The sequence below is a fragment of the Pipra filicauda genome, unplaced genomic scaffold (genome assembly GCF_003945595.2).
Source record: "Pipra filicauda isolate LSUMZ 115617 unplaced genomic scaffold, ASM394559v2 scaffold281_size1565311_pilon, whole genome shotgun sequence".
Taxonomy (NCBI): Eukaryota; Metazoa; Chordata; class Aves; order Passeriformes; family Pipridae; genus Pipra; species Pipra filicauda.
The window spans coordinates 297,219-317,265 of NW_024104400.1; the positions used below are offsets into that span (position 1 = coordinate 297,219).

General features: G+C 57.8%; 1 protein-coding gene across 2 annotated transcripts in view; it reads right to left on the reverse strand.

Annotated features, from left to right (window-relative positions):
• Positions 1-19,841, reverse strand: part of MID2 (midline 2) — a 74,082-nt gene extending 54,241 nt beyond the window's left edge. The window contains exons 1-2 of one of the 2 annotated variants that reach the window (XM_039382707.1): positions 19,755-19,841; positions 758-1,479 (exon numbers count right to left, since the gene is read on the reverse strand). In XM_039382707.1, the coding sequence (XP_039238641.1) occupies positions 758-1,423 (666 nt within the window). In that variant the 5' untranslated portion in view covers positions 1,424-1,479; positions 19,755-19,841. Of the gene's footprint in view, positions 1-757; positions 1,480-19,686; positions 19,705-19,754 lie in introns of those variants that run through there. The other variant, XM_039382708.1, reaches the window with a different exon arrangement.
• Between the last annotated feature and the right edge of the window lie 206 nt (positions 19,842-20,047).

Here is a 20,047-nt window from a genome sequence, read left to right on the forward strand (position 1 = left end):
GAAGCTGTGAGCACACATTGCCAGGTCATGTCCAGTTCTTCACCTACCAGCATCCCCAAATCCTTCTCCACAGGGCTGTTCCCAACCCGTCCATCCCCAAGGCTCAGAGCCTGAGCTTTTCCTCTCACAGTGGAAAAGTGCTGAGCAAGCTGGTTCAAGGGGGACACAAAAGCATTCCCAGAGCAATTCCTAGGGCTCAGTGGTCCTCAGGCACAGGGTGAGCCTGCAGGGGAGGATTTATGGTCAGTGGGAGGTTTCCATGTGCTGCAGCCCGTGGACTGGGAGACTGCGGAGCAGCTTTCCCAAAGGAAATGGCCACAGTCCAACCTGTCCTGCTCTCATCCTCCAAGAGAGCTGAGCAGGCACAGCCCGAGGGCTACGGCATTAGGGGATGGTGCCACAGGTCTCCCAGGACACTCTGCCATCCCAGCTCCCCCACAGGACAAGGCAAAGCAACACTGACACCTAGAAACCCAATGGCATTTGGGTCCAACACCCAGACTCGGCACGCACACGCCAGCAGGAGAAGATAAAACAGCAAACTCTTTGCCCTAATGGCAAGACCAAGACCCAGCTCAGCCTCCTGGTACCACGGTACCAGAGGAGCCCAGCAGTTGCATCCCACAGATCCTCCAGGAGCTGTTTGGCTTAAATGTGAGGTGCTGCTTGGGGCACCTGGAACCAGACCCTGCTCTGAGCACCGGCAGACACAGCTCCTGTGGACGACTGCACCGCCACAGCCACGCCAGCTCCTTACCTTCAGCTTCTCGAAGCGATCGCTGAGCGATGCCACTTGGTGGTCCCGGTGGCGGCCCACCAGTTTACATAAGGCACAGATGAGCTGGTCATCAGCGACACAGTACATGTTCACCTTCTCGTTCTCGTGCTCCAGGCACGTGAGTCCACGGAAGTGCGCGTCGGGCACCGGCTCCACCAGCCGGTGGCTGGTGAAGGGCTTCTTGTTGGGGTGGGTGGCCCGCAGGCAGCGGTCACAGTAGGACACCTCGCAGGTGATGCAGGTCTTGACAGCGTCCCGGGGCGGATCCTGCTCGCAGAACTGGCAGGAGATCCTCTCGCTGGCCACGGACATGGTAGGGCTGTTGCGGTAGGTCCTCTCGCGGCGGCTCTCGCTGGGGGAGTTGGGGCCGCTCAGGGAGGCCTTCTGGAAGCGGTCGATGATGTTCTGCAGGGTCACATTTCTCTTGAGGCCCTCCAGGCCCCGGTGGTTGAGGGAAATGACATAGCGGCAGGTGGGGCACTGGAAGGCGGTGATGGGCTCGATGGACTCGCTGGAGGAGCAGCTGGACACCAGGATGCGGTGGGCACAGCTGAAGCAGAGGCTGTGGGCACAGGGCAGCAGGAGGGGGTCCTCAAATAACTCCAGGCAGATTGGGCAGGTCAATTCTGACTCCAGTGTTTCCATCTTTAGTTAACACGATCCTGATTCAGCATGAAAAACCAGGGAAGGTGGTCGGGAACCTGAGAGGGAGGAGAGCAGAGACATGAGACAGCAGCGACAGCGACTCTCCTGGGCAGCTCCTCTCCTCCAGCAACAGGCACCCAGGCAGGTCAAACATGTCACCCCTGCAACACCCCAACACTTTTTACACCCCAACACTGTCATTACAGCCCAGCCAGGCCCCTGCAAGTGCACCAGTGTGGTTGAAGCCTCTCACTGAGGTGTCTCGCCCCACCATCCCCCTGAACCAAACCACCGCTGTGGAGCAGTGGGACAAGAGCCGTAGGGAGGAATGGGAAACGTGCAGCAGCAGCTGCCCCGACACCTTCAAGCAGAGCCAGGGAAGGACCTGGACCACAAGGCTGGAGACAAAACAAGGAGAAACCACACGATTTCATGTCTGTGTTGCTGAGCGCTGCTGAGGACTGGGGTGGGGCCGTGCTGGCATTCCATGCAGAGGGGCTGCACTGTACAGCAGAGGTAAGCCTCTGAACATCCCCTCCAGCAGCCCCAGGCCTGCCTGCTTCTGGTGAGGGGGAAAAGGTGAATCATGTCCTGGAAACTCTGAGTAGAGCATGTCGGGAGCTCTTAACACCCCATCCCGCTCCCTGCTTTTCCCGGCCATTGCTTTTTGGAGCAGGGTGGGTAGGGCAGAGCAGCAAAATTATAGTCGGCAAACTTCCACCACTGGCTGTCCTCCACTGCACTCCACAACAGCCAGGGATGCCCAAATCAACTCCAGCTGGAGGCAAACAAGCTGTATTTTTAGCTCCCTTCCCTTGCATGAGCTGGAAAAGAGGTCCCAGCAGGCGACAACCTGCTGCTCCCAGCTCCGGTTTGCAGAGCAGCAGGAGCTGCACCTCGAGCACTGCCCAGCCTCTGCTGCTGTCCCAGCCTGCTCCCAAATGCCTGTCACATAGTGACATGGAACTGGATCCAGTCTCTCCTTTCTTACCCTCCACCCAGTGCACACGTGGTGCCTCCTGCTCTTCTCGACCCAGCCAAGGCAGGCTCCAAGCAATGCCCACTGAGATGTCCCTTGTCACAGACATGGGGAAAGTCTCATTCTGTTAAAGCCATAGGGACCCCTCACCCTGGCACTGCTGCAGGGAGCAATCCTGTGAGAAGGAACACAGTGGCCAGCCCAGCCCTGTTTCCACCCCAGGAACACTTTGGTGGGGTACATGGCCTCTGCTTGGGGAGAAGAGGAAAAGCTCTTCCCTGGGCAGGTAGTGAGGCCCTGGCACAAGCTGCCCTGAGAAGCTGTGGCTGCCCCACGCCTAGAAGTGTTCAAGGCCAGGTTGGATGGGGTTTGGAGCAACTCAGTCCAGTGGAAGGTGTCCCTGCTCATGGCAGGGGGTGGAACTGCATGAGCTTTAAGGTCTTTCCAACACAAACCAATCTGGGATTCTATGAAAAAGGGCCGTGTGGGGGGATGAACCAGCAGCAGGAGATGGTTTGGCTGCTGGAAGCCCCAGGCTGCTGCCAGGACCTGCAAATGGCAAATTGCACAGGTGCCTCACTGAAACCTGCCCACCCCCATCCCTTCCATCACTCCCGCCCCATCACACTATCTCTTCCCAACTGCCTGAAATGGGATTTGCAAGTGCCTGAAGGAGACCTTGAGCTCCTCCCTGAACCAGCTCAAGGGGTTTATAAAATTAAATCCACTGGGTATTTCGGTATGTTCATGCTGCAGCAGCTTCTGCTGCCCAAACACAGCCTCGCACACACATGTATCCACACCTTCTTTAAAATTGTTTTTCTTTTCCTCAAGAGAGACAGTGGAAAAGTAGCTGTGTCCAAACAAGGAGAGGAGCACAAGGGTTCCCCGACAGCTTCCTCTCCGCAGCCCCCGGAGTGTTTCTCAAGCCTCAGAGCCTGCCACAGCCATGGGAAAGCGGCAGGGAGGAAACGTTCCTGGACCTCTGCCCGGCTCCTCGCACTCTGCTGTGGCTATCCCCGGATCTGCTGGGCTCCCCCATGCCCCAGGACAAGGGAGGGCCCCAGTGTCCAGCTACAACACTCCCATCGCCAGCACTGCGGCACCTCCTGGCACTGCCCTTGGGCACTGGAGCTGTAACACCTCCCACACTGGTCCCTCGCTGTGCCCGCTGCTCTGGACACAGCGGCTGCCTCACCCTAAGAGCCCAACACCCGCTCCACACGTGACCCCAGCTCGGGGGGCACAGCCCCTCTCACCTCCCCACGTGATCCATGGATTCCCTCCGGCCAGCAAACACAAAGGGAAAAAAGAAAGAAGGACAAGAGCCTGACCAAGACTGGGAAAAGAATTTAAAAATCAGAAAATTGGTGTGAGAGCCGCCCATTGCTGGGTCAGTCCCACGGAGCAACATCTCACGCTCCCACAAGCTCCCACATCCAACACCCAGCTTCGCATCCAGCTCCGCTGCCATCCGAGGGAAAACGACACAAAAAGTTTAAACAGCCTTCGTCTTAGTTGCCAAGTTTTTACATTAATCTTGTCTTCCTTGCTGGGACAACAACTTTTACCTGCGACATATCCAAGAGGAGCCTCAGACCCCAGGCTGGGACAGCAGCAGGTGCAGGAGCCCACTCGGAAGTGCAGGAGGAGGCACAGGAGCCTGCCTGGAGGCAGTATGGGAGCAGGCACAGGAGCCTGCCTGGAGGCAGTATGGGAGCAGGCACAGGAGCCTGCCCTGGGGGCAGTACAGGAGCAGGCACAGGAGCCTGCCTGGAGGTGCAGGAGCCCCCTTGGAGGAGGCACCTGCTCCGAGGTGCTGCACCTGGCGAAGCAGCCGCGCTGCCGTCAGAGCCTTTCATGCCTCTCACTTTGATGTTCTCTTTGATGTCCAGGACTGACGCAGCGCAAGGAATAGCTGATTAGATTAAAATCTGTTTTCTTTAGAGTCATTAACTCCCTAAATATAAAAGTCATAAAATATTAACACTGCTTACAGACAGCCCCGTGTCATTTGTGCCCCGAGGGTCAGCGGCCCTGGCCAAGCCGGGCTGTGACAACAACGAGCAGCAGCAGCAGGTTAACAACACAGTGACATAAAAGCAAACACTTTTTTGTGTTGATTTGAGCTTTGCCCAAAACTCAAGAGAAAGAGAGAAAATAATAACACATAAAAATTATAATAAAAAAAAACAATGACTAACAAGACGGAAGAGATGGGGGAAGGCAGCGAACCCCAGAGCGAGCAAAGCTGTGGGTGCTGCAGAGCCAGTGCCAGGTCCTCTGGGATACAGGGGCCTGTGCTTTTACTTCCAGCCCAAATGCATTCCAAAACCCACACGCCAACACAGAGCAGCAGGAGCATGGTGAACCTCAGGGGTTCCCAGGATACCCTTCGCAAGTTACACCAAAGGTTGTTGGATACAAAGGTTCCCCCATCGCTTCTCCCAAAGTATTTTCACAAGATCAAAGCCAAACGTGCTTCATCACTGCCTGAAGCTCAGAGGCTCATCAGGAGCGAGGCAGAGGTTTGGCACCAAGGGAAAAAGGGAGGAGAGACATGGAAGGAGATGCCACTCACATCACCTGATCCATACCTGGCAGGGACATCCCAGTGTACGTCACCTGAGTGCATGGGCAGCCAGTCCAAAATTCATACTTTCCCCTCCAGCACCATCCAGCACCCATTTTTACCCATGTTTTTTTACAAGTCCACTCAAAATTCCCTGTGGTTTCCCCCAGCACCAACCCTGGGCAGAGCTTGGCCAGCCTTCAGAGCCCCATGCTGGGATAACTGGACCTGCTCTGACAAACACTAATTCTGCAGGTCAGTATTTTCCACACCACATGCGACTATTTATTTATTTTCTCTCTTCTCCCCCTTTTTTCCCCCCCTCCCTCTTTTTTTTTCTTCCCCTCCCCCCCAAAAGCTCCAGCCCAGATTGCTCAGCCCCTTCCAAGAATGAGGCTTTAGAAGAGCTATGCTGCTCCACCCGTGCATTAAGGAAAAAAATAATAAAATATGGCAACCCTTTCCTTAATTGGCTCAGCGACAGCAGGATACAAAATCTGGGCAGCAGTTGTCTCTGCGCTTTTTGTTGTCCTCGGGAAAATTAGCTCAAAATTGGATCACTGTTGAAGGGAGGATAGAACACCCCGTCCAGCAGCCACATCCCGTTCCCAAAGAGCCCAGGCTGCCCAGCACAGCTCTCACAGCAGCAGGGATCCTCTCCGTCATTTGAGGCCCCCCCTCAGCTCCCCTGTCCCTGCCAGCATCAGCCTTCCCAACCAACTGCCCTGAATCTCCCCTTGGGATGGGCCAGTCTCAGGAGAAACAGGGTCCTGCAAGGGAACACAGCTCCCCAGCCGTGTAATTAGCAACAGCTTCCGACCTAGCAAAGGCACCCCAGGGAGAGGGGAGGCTGTCAGGCTCCTCCAGCCAATTCAGATCGAGTCTTACCTAATTCTTCTGTGCTTGATTTGCAACAGCTGTGCATATTTAACACCAAATTTTAAGCTCAGAGCCGCAGCCAGCACAGAGCATCCCTTGGCCCCTGCTCCTCCCTCCCAGCACACCTGAACACACTGAACAGAACTTGGCCTTTCCTCCCATCGCTCCTGCCTTCACACTTTCATTAATAACTTCACGAATTTGTCTGAGGCTTTCTGAAAATCCCAATGATCCATCTCCCAGCTGCTGTCCTCAATTATCTTATTGCCATACTAGAAAAAGAAGAACCCCCCGTCCCCATTAAACTGGATTTCCCTTATAAAAGCCAGTGTTGCTGTCCCTAATCCATCATACTGGAGCAGCATTTCCACACCAGCTTTAATTATTTTCTCAGCCAATTTGCTTGTTGCTAAAGCAAAGCTGCTCCATAATTCCCACTGCTCTCTCTGCACCTCTTAAATGAAGGACAGAGCCGAGAGGCTGCATTCCCATGCAGCAGTTCCCTTTAATGAGAGATTTGCTGGCAGTTTGGCTGCTTCATCCTTAAACCCCTCCCGAAGAGCCACCAGAGTCCACCAGGCACTGGCCATTTGTGCTCTTTAATTCCTCCATTTGCACAGCACCTCATTCCCTCTGGGAATTTCACCTTCATCGCTGCCTTCATTGAGGGGATAAGACCATTTTGTTCCATCACAACATCCCCTTTCTCCTGAATGTCTCCTGTCATGCTCCAGGGTTGGGAAGGGCCCCCAACATACTACTGGATGCCCTGATCACCTCTGCCCTCGCTGCTTGCACGACTAGTTATGGATGGGGTTTTCCTCCCCCTCATCCCCCAGGAGAATTACTCCCAATGTGTGAACTCCACATAAGCCTCAGTTACCCACGTGCCTGCATGGACCCAAGCTGGGATGCTCCAGTCCAGCACAAGCTTCCAGTCAGCACTCTCCTTCCTGTGGCAGCAGCTCCCTACAACCCTGCTCCCATCCATCTCGGGGTGCCCCTCCAGCCTCTCTGGTTTGGGGTGCTGCATTTCCCACCCCTGCTTCTCTCCCTCTCCTTCCCGATAACATCTCTCTGCTCGTGGAGCAGCTCCAGAGCCCCCACCACCCATCCCCCCAGGGATTTTGGTGGTTTACACACACACCAGCAGCCCTCGCCCCAGCACGTTCTCCCCGGCACCCCCAAATACTCTGCCCCCGCCCAGCCTGTGCTACTGTCCATCCCCTTCTGCCAGCACTGCGGCCCAACACTTCCCATTGGTTCAAACAGCTGATAATCTACTCACAGCTGGCAGAAATCCATCATCCACTGCTTCTGGCAATGCCACAAAACCTTCCCCCCTGCATCTGCTTCCGATGCGGAATGAAGAGCCCTGTTCCCGTGGGCTGGGATGTGGGGAGGCTCTGGGCAACCGGAGTGGTTTTTTGGCCCAGTGTTAAACATCAGCTGCTGACATTGCACTCGTCCATCCCAATGGGACTCTAGCACAGGATGAGGCACAAATGAGTTGTTGTTTGAGTGGGTCGTGACTGCACAAGGACACGAGCCATGCTCCCTGTTCTCCCGTGCTGGTGCCAGCCTTCCAGCACGTTATCAGGATTTCATGGAGATCTTGACCAGGGAGCAGCAGGAGCTCCAGGAGCTTGTCTTGGGTTACCTGCACAGGACAAGGATGCTCTGGCCAAAGCCCACGAGGTCTCCACCTCATCCACCTCCGCGATGTCAGAGAGGCAAGCACCAAACGAAGCTCCTCTGTTTGACCTCCAGTGACATCCTAGTACATGTAATGGAAGACTTTACCTCTTTCCTACAAGTGAGGTGCCAGCTCCTGGAATGCTCTCACAGCACCTCAGCACAGCATGTGTTCACTAAAGGTTCCCCAGGGATTTGGAGCCCATGAGCTGCAAGGTGGATCAGGGAGTTTGCTCCCCAGCTCCCACAGCCACTCGGCAGGAATCACACCATGCAGATTCCTCAGAAACTGCAGTGGTTTGGAGACAGGCAGCAATGCTGCATGTCGCCCTCAGAGACATTATGGGGCAATTCCCACTGAGACGGTGTGGAAACCTTCCCCAGCAACCTCCCTTGGTGGCCTGGAGGTCAAAAGGACACAAAAGGGACAGGGCATCTCTCCAGCCCCTCTGACTCAGCAGGTCCCTGGAGCACAGTGCAGTTGCTTCCAGTTCCCGGGGAACACCACAGCTCCCTGGGTCCCCTGCACTCCATAATCCATGAAAACTGGTGCTGCAGCAGCCAGGCTCAGCCTCTGGCAGGTCACAGCCCATCAGAGCTCTCCTCCCCATGCGCTGCATGTGTCCATCCATCCATCCCATTCCTCCTGCTATGCCAAAACACACAGCCCTTGCCTCTCCACCAGCAGCTGCCACCACAGCTCAGGGGCTGAAACCCCAGCTGAAGCTGGGGGAGGTCACAGCGATGCCAAGGGTGGGGGGGGGTCACAGCAGTGCCTGAGCCAGGGACATATGCAGGCACGTGGTTTCGAGGGCTGCTGCAACGGCGGGGGGAGCAGCCCCACCTTCCCAAGACCATCACAGATGTGAGTGAGCCCCTTCCAGCCTGGCCCTTGAGAAAAGCAGCTGGGGACTGGGCACACCACCCAACTGGCAGGTCCAGTGCTCCCGTGGCCCTGGCAGCCCTGCCATCCCCCTGCCACCCCCCTGCAAATACTCCTTCCCTTCCTGCCACAGCACTCCACTGCTCCAGCTCTCGCCATCCCCCCCCCTCCCTCCCCTCCCTTACCTCTCCTGCAGCTCTGTGCTCTCCTGCCACCCTGTTGTCCTGGCCTCTCCAGCCGATGCCGTACAGCAAGAGAGAGGCCCCAGCACTCGTGTCAGCACCAGCAGCTCCCAAAAACAGCCCTGCTCCCAGCTGGCTCCTGCCAGACCACACATGGCAGCAGCCTTTTGATCCGAGCCTTTCTCCGGGCGCACCCTGTGGCTCCACGTCCTTCCCCTCTTCCTCAGCCACTGCCTGCAATGCAGCTCCAGCCTGGCCTCATCCCCACCACAGCCAGCAGCTCCTGGCCTGGCAAGAATGAGGGAGGGCATGGCTGCAGCAGCAGCTGGTGCTCTGGAACAATAACCTTTGGGCTCCAGAGTAAGGCAAGGCTGTTATCCCCCAGATGGATGCTGCAGAGATCATCCAGCCCCGCACTGAGAACCCCCAGTCCCGCACTGAGGATCGTTTTGTTAAGGAGGAGCATATTCCAAGGGCAAACCCCTCTGTCTCTCCAGAGGCTGGAGCAGTAGCAGCCTGCTCCAGCATTCACAGCCCCAGCGCTGTATTAGGCACCGGAATCCTTTGGGGTCTGCACCCCACAAGCCACTGGGGTGGCTCTCCACTCCTGCGCCTTCTGCAGGACACCAAGTCCCAACATGGGACACTGGTGCTACTCATCCATGAGGGAGCAGGGTTCAAAGAGGTGCAGAGACATGACCATAGTGACAGCAAGGCTGGGCTCACAGCAAAGCTCACCATGGGAAAGAGCCAGGAGGCACAGACACACATCTGGGAAGGTATTGGTGCTGCTGCCATGCAAGCATGACACAGTGAGGAGCCAGTGCATCCCAGCAAGGAGCCAGCCCCTCGCCAGTGCTCCCCAGGCACCCTCGTGCTGTGCAAAAGTCAAAGATCTACTGTGAGGGATGTTTTCTGAGGGACAGAATAATAACAGATCCTCAACCAAAGAAGAGGGGTTCCCCCTGCATGGCATGGTTCCATCCTGGCAAAGACACAGAGTCTGAGAGGGGCAGCCTGTGCCACCACTGTGCCCCCCAACCCGTGCTTTGCCCCTTTGCACCTCCTGACCTGTGCCGGGCAGTTCCACAGGGAAGGAAAAAAACTGAACAGGGCCGTGGGAGCAAGAACGGCTCCAGAAGGGCTGGGAAGCGGCTGTCTGAACCCAGGGCTCTGTCACATCCCCACTGGCTCGGGGCTGCCGTGTGTCCTGACAGAGCCCAGAGGAGCGTGTGTGCCCCAGCCCTGCAGCCCACAACAACACACGTGTGCCCCAGCCCTGCAGCCCACAACAGCACACGCTGCCAGCGACACCGCTTCAGTCCCGTTTTGCTGCTCGGCGCTGCAGCAGGAAAAGAGGCAATTCCAACCTCCTGGCAGATCTCGGCCTCTGCCGCGGACGGAGGCTGTGACAGTCAGCCCAGAGCCTTGTTGCTGCCCCGACCCAGCGACCGCTCCAACCTCCCCACCCCGAAACGACAGATCAGCTCCGCTTCCGACAGATACCACAGAGCCGGGAAATCCAAAGGCCATTGTGCTGCTCTGTGCAAGGTTAAATATATCTGCACAGCTCCTTGGGCTGCATTCCTGGGAGGTGGAAAGGATAAACAAGGCTTCCTGCAGGAAGTGGAGACAATGGGGGGATAATTAGTGCTAATCCCCAGTGCAGAAACAATGCAGGTAGCAGATATTTCGGACTTTCACACCCACCCCCTCGCCATGCTCAGAAAGAGGTGCCCTGACTGGTGCAACTTGACTCCCAGACTGGTGTAACTGGGCTCCCTGGCCGGATAAAAGAGACTAATGACATAAAACGAGGGAAGCTGCCGCAGCCGAGGGATCAGCCTGGGGCTTCACCACTCCAGGCTTACCCTGGCAAGAGGCTGGCATACAAGGACACATTTTGGAGTCACGTTTTTCCCAGAGCCAGAAGCTCCTGTCTCAAGCTGAGGGCTGTGGGCACCCACACACCGAGGGTCCCAAAGCAGGTTTGGGGACAGAGCTTGCACAGTGCCCCAGCCATGCTTTGCTTCCAGCATGGCACAGCCAGCAATGCCAACAGCATTTCAGAGCAACCACGAGCAAACTGCAAGGAGAGCTCCCATGTCACTGCAGAGAAGGGACCCCCACGCCACCCTTGACAGCCGGCCAGAGGATGCCAGGGATCTGCTGTTCCTACATTTACTTCCTCTTCATTCCAGAGAGGGCCCGACCAGGGCTTGTTTTCAAATCACAGCAATTTTTAATCCTTTTTCCTACCCTGGCCCCTTGGGAGTGCTCCGTAAGCCAGCCAGATTTCCCAGTCCTCCTCCTGGCGCTGCGGAATGACAGAGGAACCCCGTGCTCCCCGGACATTTTTCCAGCACATTACCCAGGTCATTTAAAGCCTTTCAAGACAAAAAGCTCCCTGGCTCTGAAGTGACTCACAACCATTAGCATCTCTTTGGAGAGGGCTCTCTGCCCTCACCACTGCAGCACAGGAGCACTTTTGCCCTTTATCTCTAAATAAAATACATTTATAAACAAAAAAGCACCAATTCCCCAGGCTCAGAGCCACTGCCTGTCCCCGCATCCCACCCCTTGCTCAGAATGTCACAGACACCCACAGCAGTGTCCCTGACACTTAGAGACACATCCAACAGCAATGCCACACTCCCCATCCTCTGGGATCAGCCCTAGGCTCGCTCCCTAACCACCCAGGAGATGTTGCCTGAGCCAAGGACACCACCACGGCCCTTTTGCTTCTTGACACAGCTTTCCACAGCTCATGCCAGGCTGGGGATTAAGCACCGAGCTCAAGGCAGGTCTGGAGCACACACAGTCAGGAGAAACACTCAGCTCACCCTGTCACCCCCTGGATCAGCCCGCAGAGAAGGACCAGGGAAGAACCCCGAACCCAGCACAGGCTGCATCCCAGAGCATGCCAAACCACTTCAGCATCCCCATACCAGTTCCTGGAGGATTCAGACCACTGCAGTTGCCTCCATCACCCCTGTTCCCTGGCCAGCACGGCTCCACCACACTGCATCACTCCAAAGTCCTGCTCCCTTCTCCAAGAGGCAGCCGAGCTAATGCTGGGGGCACGCAGGGGCTGCAGATCTGCCTGTCATCCCTCTCAGCTCTGCTCAGATGCAATTCAGGAGATGAAGCAAGTAACTACAAAGGTAATTTCCTCCTGTCATCCCTGCTCCCTCCCCATGGGCTGCCGGAGGGAGGCAGAGGCTTCTGGTGACAAGAGGCATGGCACAGACAATACCTGCTCTCATACTCCAACGAGTTCTTTAATGATCTGAAAGGAACCCAAAACACTCCCAGTTTTGCATTTGTCACAGTCACAGACAACGCCAGAGCCTTGCAGGGGCTGGGGTTTGACACACAGAGGTGCCTTCGCCCCCGAGAGCATCCGACACTCCTGATTCCCCATGGGAAGCTGCTGTGGCTCCACAGGCAGCCAGCAAAGCTCACAGCTGCTGAGGAATGACAAATGGACACAAATTCCCGGGATGCTGGAGGGAGCACAGCACTCTGCAGGGTCACTCCGGGACTGACCACGATGCTGGCCAGAGACTTGGGAAAGTATTGGCAGGAGCAAAAGAGTTTAAAAAATAATATTATATGTAATATATAAATCAGCCTGCCATGCTGATGGTCTCCCTCATCTAAAGGCTGAAGCAGTGAGCAGCTTTCCAAGCCCCCTCTCCTGCCCCCTGCCACCCCCACATGCAGCAAGGACACCAGGCCAGCATTGGAGATAGATCCTGTCCATGGCCAAGGGGCTGTGAGGAGTCCTCAGACCTGTGGCACCTCCCTCAGTGACACACATCACCCTGCAACTGATGGGTGACCCCGCAGAGCATCCCAGTCACTTCCCAACACACAGGGCCATAACACAGTGATGACTATTCATGAGCTGGAGCTGCTAAAGGACTCAGATAAAAGGGATGGGAAAAGGCTGAAGATTTAATGCCAGAAAACCACAAATGTGTCACACATGGAGACAGGGGACACAGAGATGACAGCACAAGCACCCACACAACCCCAGAAGTTGGGTTCCTCCTTTTGCAGCATAGCAGAGCCATGGACCAGCCCGATGTCATTCCCAGAAAATCAGTTTTGCACTATCCACCAGTTCTCACAGATGGCACAAGGCAGCCCAAATGCTGGGAGAACACGCAGACCAAGAAGGATCAGGTCTGGATTCAGGGGCCAAGAAAAATCACAGAGGATAAAAACAAGGAGCCTGTTGCTCCGAGAGGCCAGCCCTCATTACGGAGAAACGCGAGAATTCCCAGGAGGAAAGCAAACCTGAGAGGCAAAGCACAGAGAAGCAGGGATCCCAGAGAACTTCAGTCACGTCCTCTGGGTGCCCACTGGCCTCAGGGCCACCTCCCTCCACTGGTCACGAAGGAGAAGGAACACAACAAGGAAGAGGATTCTGGCAGGATTGCTCCTCACAGAGTTGTACAGCTCAGCACTCACCACCCTCCTGCCAGACAAACCCTGTCCCGTTCTCCTTCCTCCAGGCACACAAACACTTCCAGCACAAGGGAGCAGAGCTGGAGCCACTGCAGCCAGGGAAAACATCCAAGCAAAAAAAACCCTGAGAACACGTTTCTGGGAGGGGAAAACAGCAAAGCAGGCAGAGAGGCACCAGTGGAGAGCACAAGGCCAGGCCCCAGCGGAGTTTCTGAGCCGGTCGGGATCCTCGCTCGGTGCTCCAGCCCCTGCACACACCGTTTGGCTCCAGGAATTGCCGGCAGCACTACAGCACAGAGATGGGGGAGAATCCCTGGCAACACGGAGTAGGAGCCTGCGTGTTCCAGCCGGGGCTGGGGAGACGCTGACGTGCACACAGGATGCTCCCGGGACGTGCATCCAGAGCAGCTCCCACGGCGCCCCAGCGCCGGCTTCAAGCATCAGCTGCTCAAGATAAACAAAATGCCATTATGTGGCCTGAGCAATCCAGAGCTTTGGGATTCCTGCTGCACCTGGGGAGCATGGGCACTGTGCTGGCCCACCACGCTCCCAGGTGAGAATCCAGCAAGCCACAGAAATGCCGAGGTCTGCAGGGAGCTCTGGCAATGGAGACTGACTCACCTGGGGTCACCTGGAGTCAGCTGCCCAGGACTGTGACCCACTGGGTTCTGAATACCTCCACAGATGGAGACTCCAAGCCTCTCTGGGCAGCGTTTCATCAGTCTCAGAGTTAAAACCACCACATTTTCTCCCATGAGATTTCAGCCAGATGCAAGGAGTTCAGAACAGGAGGTGCAGACACCTCATCCAAAGCCGCAATAACAGGGCTGTGACCACCAGCAGCCCTGGCTGCCCTTGAGCACTGGCTCAAGGTCAGGTTCCATCAGGATAAATCATCTTGTGTAGGACTTTCAAAGCCTGGATCCACGTCTGCTCCCTTGCATGGGAAACAGGTCCAGCACCAGGGCTCTGGAGCACTTACAGGAGGAATGTGAAGCTCCTGTGCCTGTCCTTTTCCTCCCCTGTACCTGTTCTTTCCCCCTTGCATGGGAACCTTCAGACCCCTGCCACCCTCACGTGCCTCCTTCCCCCTCTCCCAAACCATCTGCTAACAGCCAGAGCTGGAGAAAAACTGCTGATCAAAGGCCAGAGAGCAGCTCCCACACACCCTGGAGCCTTGGACACCCTAGTGGGCAAAACAAATCCTGGGGCAGGGGCACAGTACCCCAGGCAGCACGAGCACCACAGCCACCAGTGCCACTGTCACGGTGTCACACTGGGGCTCAGCATCACAACGACAGCATGGGGGGGCAGTTTGAGCCAGCACAGCATCCAGCCAAAACCCCAGCCTGCTCCTTAACGATGTGTTGAGCCAGGTCAGCCTGGCTCAAAGCCCCGAATTCCTCCCTCCCAGGAGGCCCAGCGGGCAGCAAACCAGAGCTCCAAACCAGAGCTGCCCAGAGCTCCATTGCCTGGAGCTCAAACACCCGGTCCTGCCACTCCAGCCCACCCGTGCTCCAGGTTCCTGAGCACCCTTTAGATGGCCTTTCCCTGCCTCACTGCATTCAGCCCTGTAACACAGCCAGATTTGTGGGGTTCTTTGAGGATCATCCATGAAATGCATTTAAGCCGCTCTGCGTCTCTTTGAAACTGCAAAAAGCTAATTTATTCCTCAATATCCCTGCTGTGCTGTCAGAGGATGCTGCAGGCTGCACCTCAGAGGGCTGACACATCCCCACCTCCCCTGTGCCCCCACAGATCTTCCCCAGCTCACACTGATTGCACTGGGCCTGAGCCCTGCTCCAGCCAGGCCTCTGCCTCCTGCCTGAAGGTAATTTTTTCCTCTTCGGTCAACCAACTCAAAATTGGGTTTGTGCATTAAAGTGAAATTTAATTTCTAGGCCATTACCCCAATGTAGTCTAGTTCCTGTGTCTGCAAAATGAGGAATAAACAAACAGACTGAGCAATTCATTTCCCTCTTAGACACAAATTTCAGTTATAAACAAGAGTAATGACATTCTGCAGAGCCATGGAGCCCATTTCATTTCAGGATCCCATGGAAAGCGGGCAAAGCTGTGGGACCCCCAACACAGCTGGCACACAGTCCTGCTACACGTGCTCCTGCATGGCTGCAACACACATCCCTGGGATCTGCCCTCAGAGTCTCATTGATGCAGCAAGTTCCCATTTATTTCTCATGCTGGCTTTTTACAAGCCTCTGCGTTTTCCTCTCCCCCCTCAAGATGATAGTCCAGACATTGAGATCTACAAAATACACAGTTTTGAGACCTGAGAGCTTACAGCATCCAACTGCAACGCCCATAAAAAAAATCCCAGAAAAATCAAAAACTCCAGCTCCCCAAAAAGACAAACAAAAAGCCCACACAACTCCCCCCCACCCCCACTTCCCTTCAGTCTCTCTACTGAGTGTAAAAAGCTCAGCAGCACTTTAACCCACATGGTGACAGCAGCGTCCCCATCCATTCACAGGCTGCTCTGGCACATTCCAACCAGACCCCATCCACACCCTCTTCCTGTCCAAGGGCGGAAATCCCAGGGGAAATGCCCAAAAGGAAGCGAACCAGCTGCCACCACCCAGTCAGGAAGACCTGGCAGCCACATCAGGCTCCTGCAGCAGCTCCTCACTGGGACCTCCCAGCCAGAACAGCTTCAATAATAAATAGTTTCCATTGGGAATCACCCTCCACAAGCCGTTTCTACTTCAATTTAGCAGACAGGGACAAGAGGCTTACCTCAGGAAAAGGTTTTTCACCCGGAGGGTGGCAGAGCACTGGAAGAGGCTCCCCAGGGAAGTGGTCACAGCCCTAAGCCTGTCCAAGAAGTGTTTGGACAATGCTTTCAGGCACAGGGTGGGATTTTCGGGGTGTCCTGTGCAGGGTTGGACTTGATGATCCTGATGAGTCCCTTCCAACTCAGCACATTCTATGATTCTGTGAGAGGGATGACAGCTTGAGCGAGGACTCCAAAGGCAGGAGGGAAGCAGGAGACAGAGTGCCAGAGGGATGCCTCCTGCACCCAGGGAACGTCAGGTTTGTTTGCTCAGGGAGGAAACCAAGCCCATGGTGACATGGGGACCAGTGAGCTGCACAGAGGCCAATCAGCACCAGGGCTGAGACTGCACAGAGAAGAGATGAAAAGTGGTTCAGTCTGACCTCCCACCAGCCCCGGCTGCACCAGCTTTTTGTCACCAAGCTCCATCCTCACACTGCAGTGGTCCCGAGGGCCAGCAACCTGCTCCTCTCCCTGCTGCTGGTGGGCCTTGCTGGGGGCTGCCTTCCCCCCAGCAGTGAGCCGGGAGCCCCAGCTAAGCTAAGGCAAGGCTGTCCCCATCCTGGCCACTGCCTGGCCACAGGGCCTGGACACAAGGCAGGGCCAGAGTGGAGGCGGTGACAGAGCCCAGCGCTGCCAGAGAGCACAATTGGCTGTTTCCTGAGAAAGGGCAGCATATCCAGAGGCACAAAAGGGGCCATTCTGTTGCCGGCCACGCTCCGGGGGCCAGGGGCTGGGACCAGATGCCAAAGCTGCCACGCAGGGCCCTACCCCTGGCACCCCAAAAGCCAGGGCTGCAGCATGCCTAGCATGCCCCATGTCCTCCCAAGCCACACACTCAGGGCTCAGTACTGTCCCCCTCCCTACACCCATGGGTAAGGCAGGCCCAGGCTGCTGGCAAAAATGTTTCCAGCACTGTGCAAGAACACAGGCAGGCGCCCAGGATCCAAGGGGTGAGACGCTCTCCCCACGCTGACAGAGCCCCTCGCCCTCACACAGCACAAGGCGCCTTTCAGCACCACACAGACACCCCATTCTCCCACTTCTGACCTTCTTGCCCTGACATTTTTGGGATCCAGGCTCCACAGCAGCAAGCGAGGGCACTGGAAGCAGCAGCCTGAGGCCAATCATCATCATCCCCACATGTCCACTCACTAATAGGAGGGGCCGAGTGAGCTGCTCGTTTGCACAAGATGACAGTACAGCTAGGAACTCATTAGGCTCCAACACACACTTGTTTTCCAGGGGGAAGAACATCAAAACCAAGGAAAAGAAGCCACATAGGCTCCAGCCTCCCCAAGGCTTTCACTCCACAGGAGGGAGCTCAGGGAAGCAGCCACAGACCCTCTCGCCCCAACCAGGGGAGCATCAGCCTCGGAGGGATTCTGAGCAGGCAAAGGTGGGTTTGTTATGGAAGGGGGGGGTTTGTTATCGGCAGCAGCAACTCCCTCCAGAGGTACAAAATAATCACAGTGCTCATCAGCTTTGCTTAACGAACCGGCTGTGCAGCCTGCAGAGATAGTTCTGGTTCCAGCATCTCTGATGGGACAGCTGAGAGCCACAGTCTCACCAATGACCAGCCTCTGGGATGCGCTGACTCCCCGAAGCCAGGGTCTGACCCAAGCAATAACAGGCTCAAACCCCCCATCCCACTACAGCGGCCCCAACCAACAGCTCAGAAACCCACAGAGAGCCCAGGGGAAAACCTCAGTGAGGGTTTGGAAACATCTCTCCATCCCTAGAGGGGATGAGCAGGAGACAACATAATCCCAGTTTTAAAAATAAGTCATTTATCAGTTCCAGGGCCGATCCCCCCCTGCTCACAAACACGGACATGCACACACACCAACACACACTGCTGGCACACCCCAGAGCCATGCCTGTGCCACGGAGGCCAGCACGGCTTGCCCGGAGCACGCTCTGCAAGGCAGGGATTTATCACCCACTGCAGCTCCATTTCTTCTCCAAAGCAGCATTTCCAAAGCAGGATGGATGCGGGCTGTGCACACGCACGGCCTCCCTGCCGCCGTGGAAGGCTCTGCAGGACCCGGCTCCGATCGCAGCCGACACACCCAGGGCTCTGTAACCACCTGCCTGAACTGAAGCAGCTGCTGCTGCCACTGGCGTGAATTCTTCCTTCCTCCTCGTACTCCTGTCCCACTCGCTGTCTATTTCCAGGACCATCCTCAAGGAACAACCCCTCGGCGCACTTTCCAGCAGCACTGCCGGGGCCAGCCCCTCGCCCTCCGTGCCGTGGCCGGTGGTGTTACCACTCGGCCAGGGGCACGAGCCAAGCGAGGAGCCTCGAGTCTGCTCCTCGCCGGCAAAATGCAGCAGTGACAACCTCAGCACAGAGCCCACGGCACCCGCGGGAGCCGGAGTCAGCTCCGACACGGAGCGAGGGTTGCTGCTGCCGGAGCGGGAGGTACGGGCGGAAGGGGCACTGCTGACCACATCGGAGGGTCAAGGAGCAGCTCGAGCCCGCGCTCAACGCCCCCCCGAAGGCAGGCTGACGGGTCGGTGGCACCTCCCGGCTTTGCCAGCCGCTGCCCGGCAATGCCCCCCTGCCATCCGGGAGCCGGCAGTGCCCCGTGCTCCGGCGGGCAGCGCTGTGCCAGCTCCCGCCCGGCTGCGGCGGCTCCTCCGGCAGAGCCGGTCTCCTTGAAGCCGCCTTCCGACAACAAAGGCTCAGCCGAGGTTTCGGGCTGGCTGAGGAGGCCTGGGAGAGAGCCAGGAAGGGCAGGAGCCATTAACGCCGGCGTGTCCGGACTTGAGGGAATGACGGAGCAATCAGAGCCGTTTGCCCTCTCCAGAAACTCCGCAGCCCGCTGGGCAGAGCGGCCCTTCGCCGCGCTCCAGCCCTTGCCAGCTGTGCTCTAGCCCTCGCCAGCTGTGCACATCGGGGCAATAAACCTGCGGTCGGGATGTTTTTTTGAGGCAAAACACAAAAATAAAGCGCGAGGACGAGCAAATTCCGTTCTCGCGTGTCACTCAGGCACGTTCTCCAGCAGCTCCACAGATCCTCGGCGCCAGCAAACAGGCTCCGCTGCCAGCCGAGCAGCGACACCCCAAAGCGCGGGCAGTACCCCGGGAATGTCCCCCGGTGCATCGGGGGGCTGCGCTATCAGACCCGCACTTGTGCCGTGCCTCCCCGCCGCGGCTCCCGAAGCGCCGGTCCCGGAGCCCGGCACCACTTAACTTCCATGGCCTCGGAGTTTATCGGATTCCAGCCGCGCTGGGGCGAGGATCGGGGCAGCACCGGCCCCGCACCGGCTCTGCGGCAGCGGCGGGAGCCCGGCACCGCAAACCGCCGGGATCGAAGTGCGGGCTGGGAGGCGAGAATGATGCGACACGCTCCACCGGGAAAAACGGGGCGAGGGGGAACGGCGAGGGCGGGTTTAGGGGAGACGGGGAGGGCGCAGGATCCCCTAAACCCGCGGGCAGGAGCCGGTATCCGGGGGCCGGCGAGTTAGTGCCCGCTCCGCCCGGTAACACATCGCCGCTTCCCAGCGGGACGGCTCCCGGCGAACCGAGGGACCGGGAAGGCCGCGGGCAGCCCTGCTGCCCCCGCCGAGCGGGGACAGGCCCCCCGGGTCTCCCCGCCGAGCGGCGGAAGGTGCCGGGGCGGGCCGGCAGGCGCAGCCGGGAGAGCCGAGCGGGAGCGGGGGGAGCCGCCACGGGCACCGGCTCCCGGGAAGGGCGGAAACCCCCCGACCCCGGCACTTGCTGTAAACCCGCGGGAAGGGCCGCGCCGGGGCCCCGTCGCCCGGCTCTGTGCCCCCTCCCGCCCCGGTGCCGGTACCTACCGGCGGGCCGCGGGAGCCTCCCCGCCCCCGGGCCCGGTGCCCCCTCCCGCCCCGGTGCCGGTACCTACCGGCGGGCCGCGGGAGCCTCCCCGCCGCTGCCCGGGCATCTTGGAGGCGCGGGGACACGGCGGCGGCGGCGGCGCGCGCGGGGCGGGGCGGGGCCGCGCGCTCCCGGTGACCCCGCCCCTCCCGCTCCGCCCCGCCCGGCCCCGCCCCGCCGCAGGTGAGGCCGCGGCGCCGCCGGCAGCGGGGTCCTGCTGGGTCCTAGAGCCCGCCCGCCCCGGGGCTGCGGCGGCACAGGCGTGTGATGCCGTGCGGTGGGAGGGCACCGCGCGCGTGTCCCCGCGGGATGGTGGGCAGC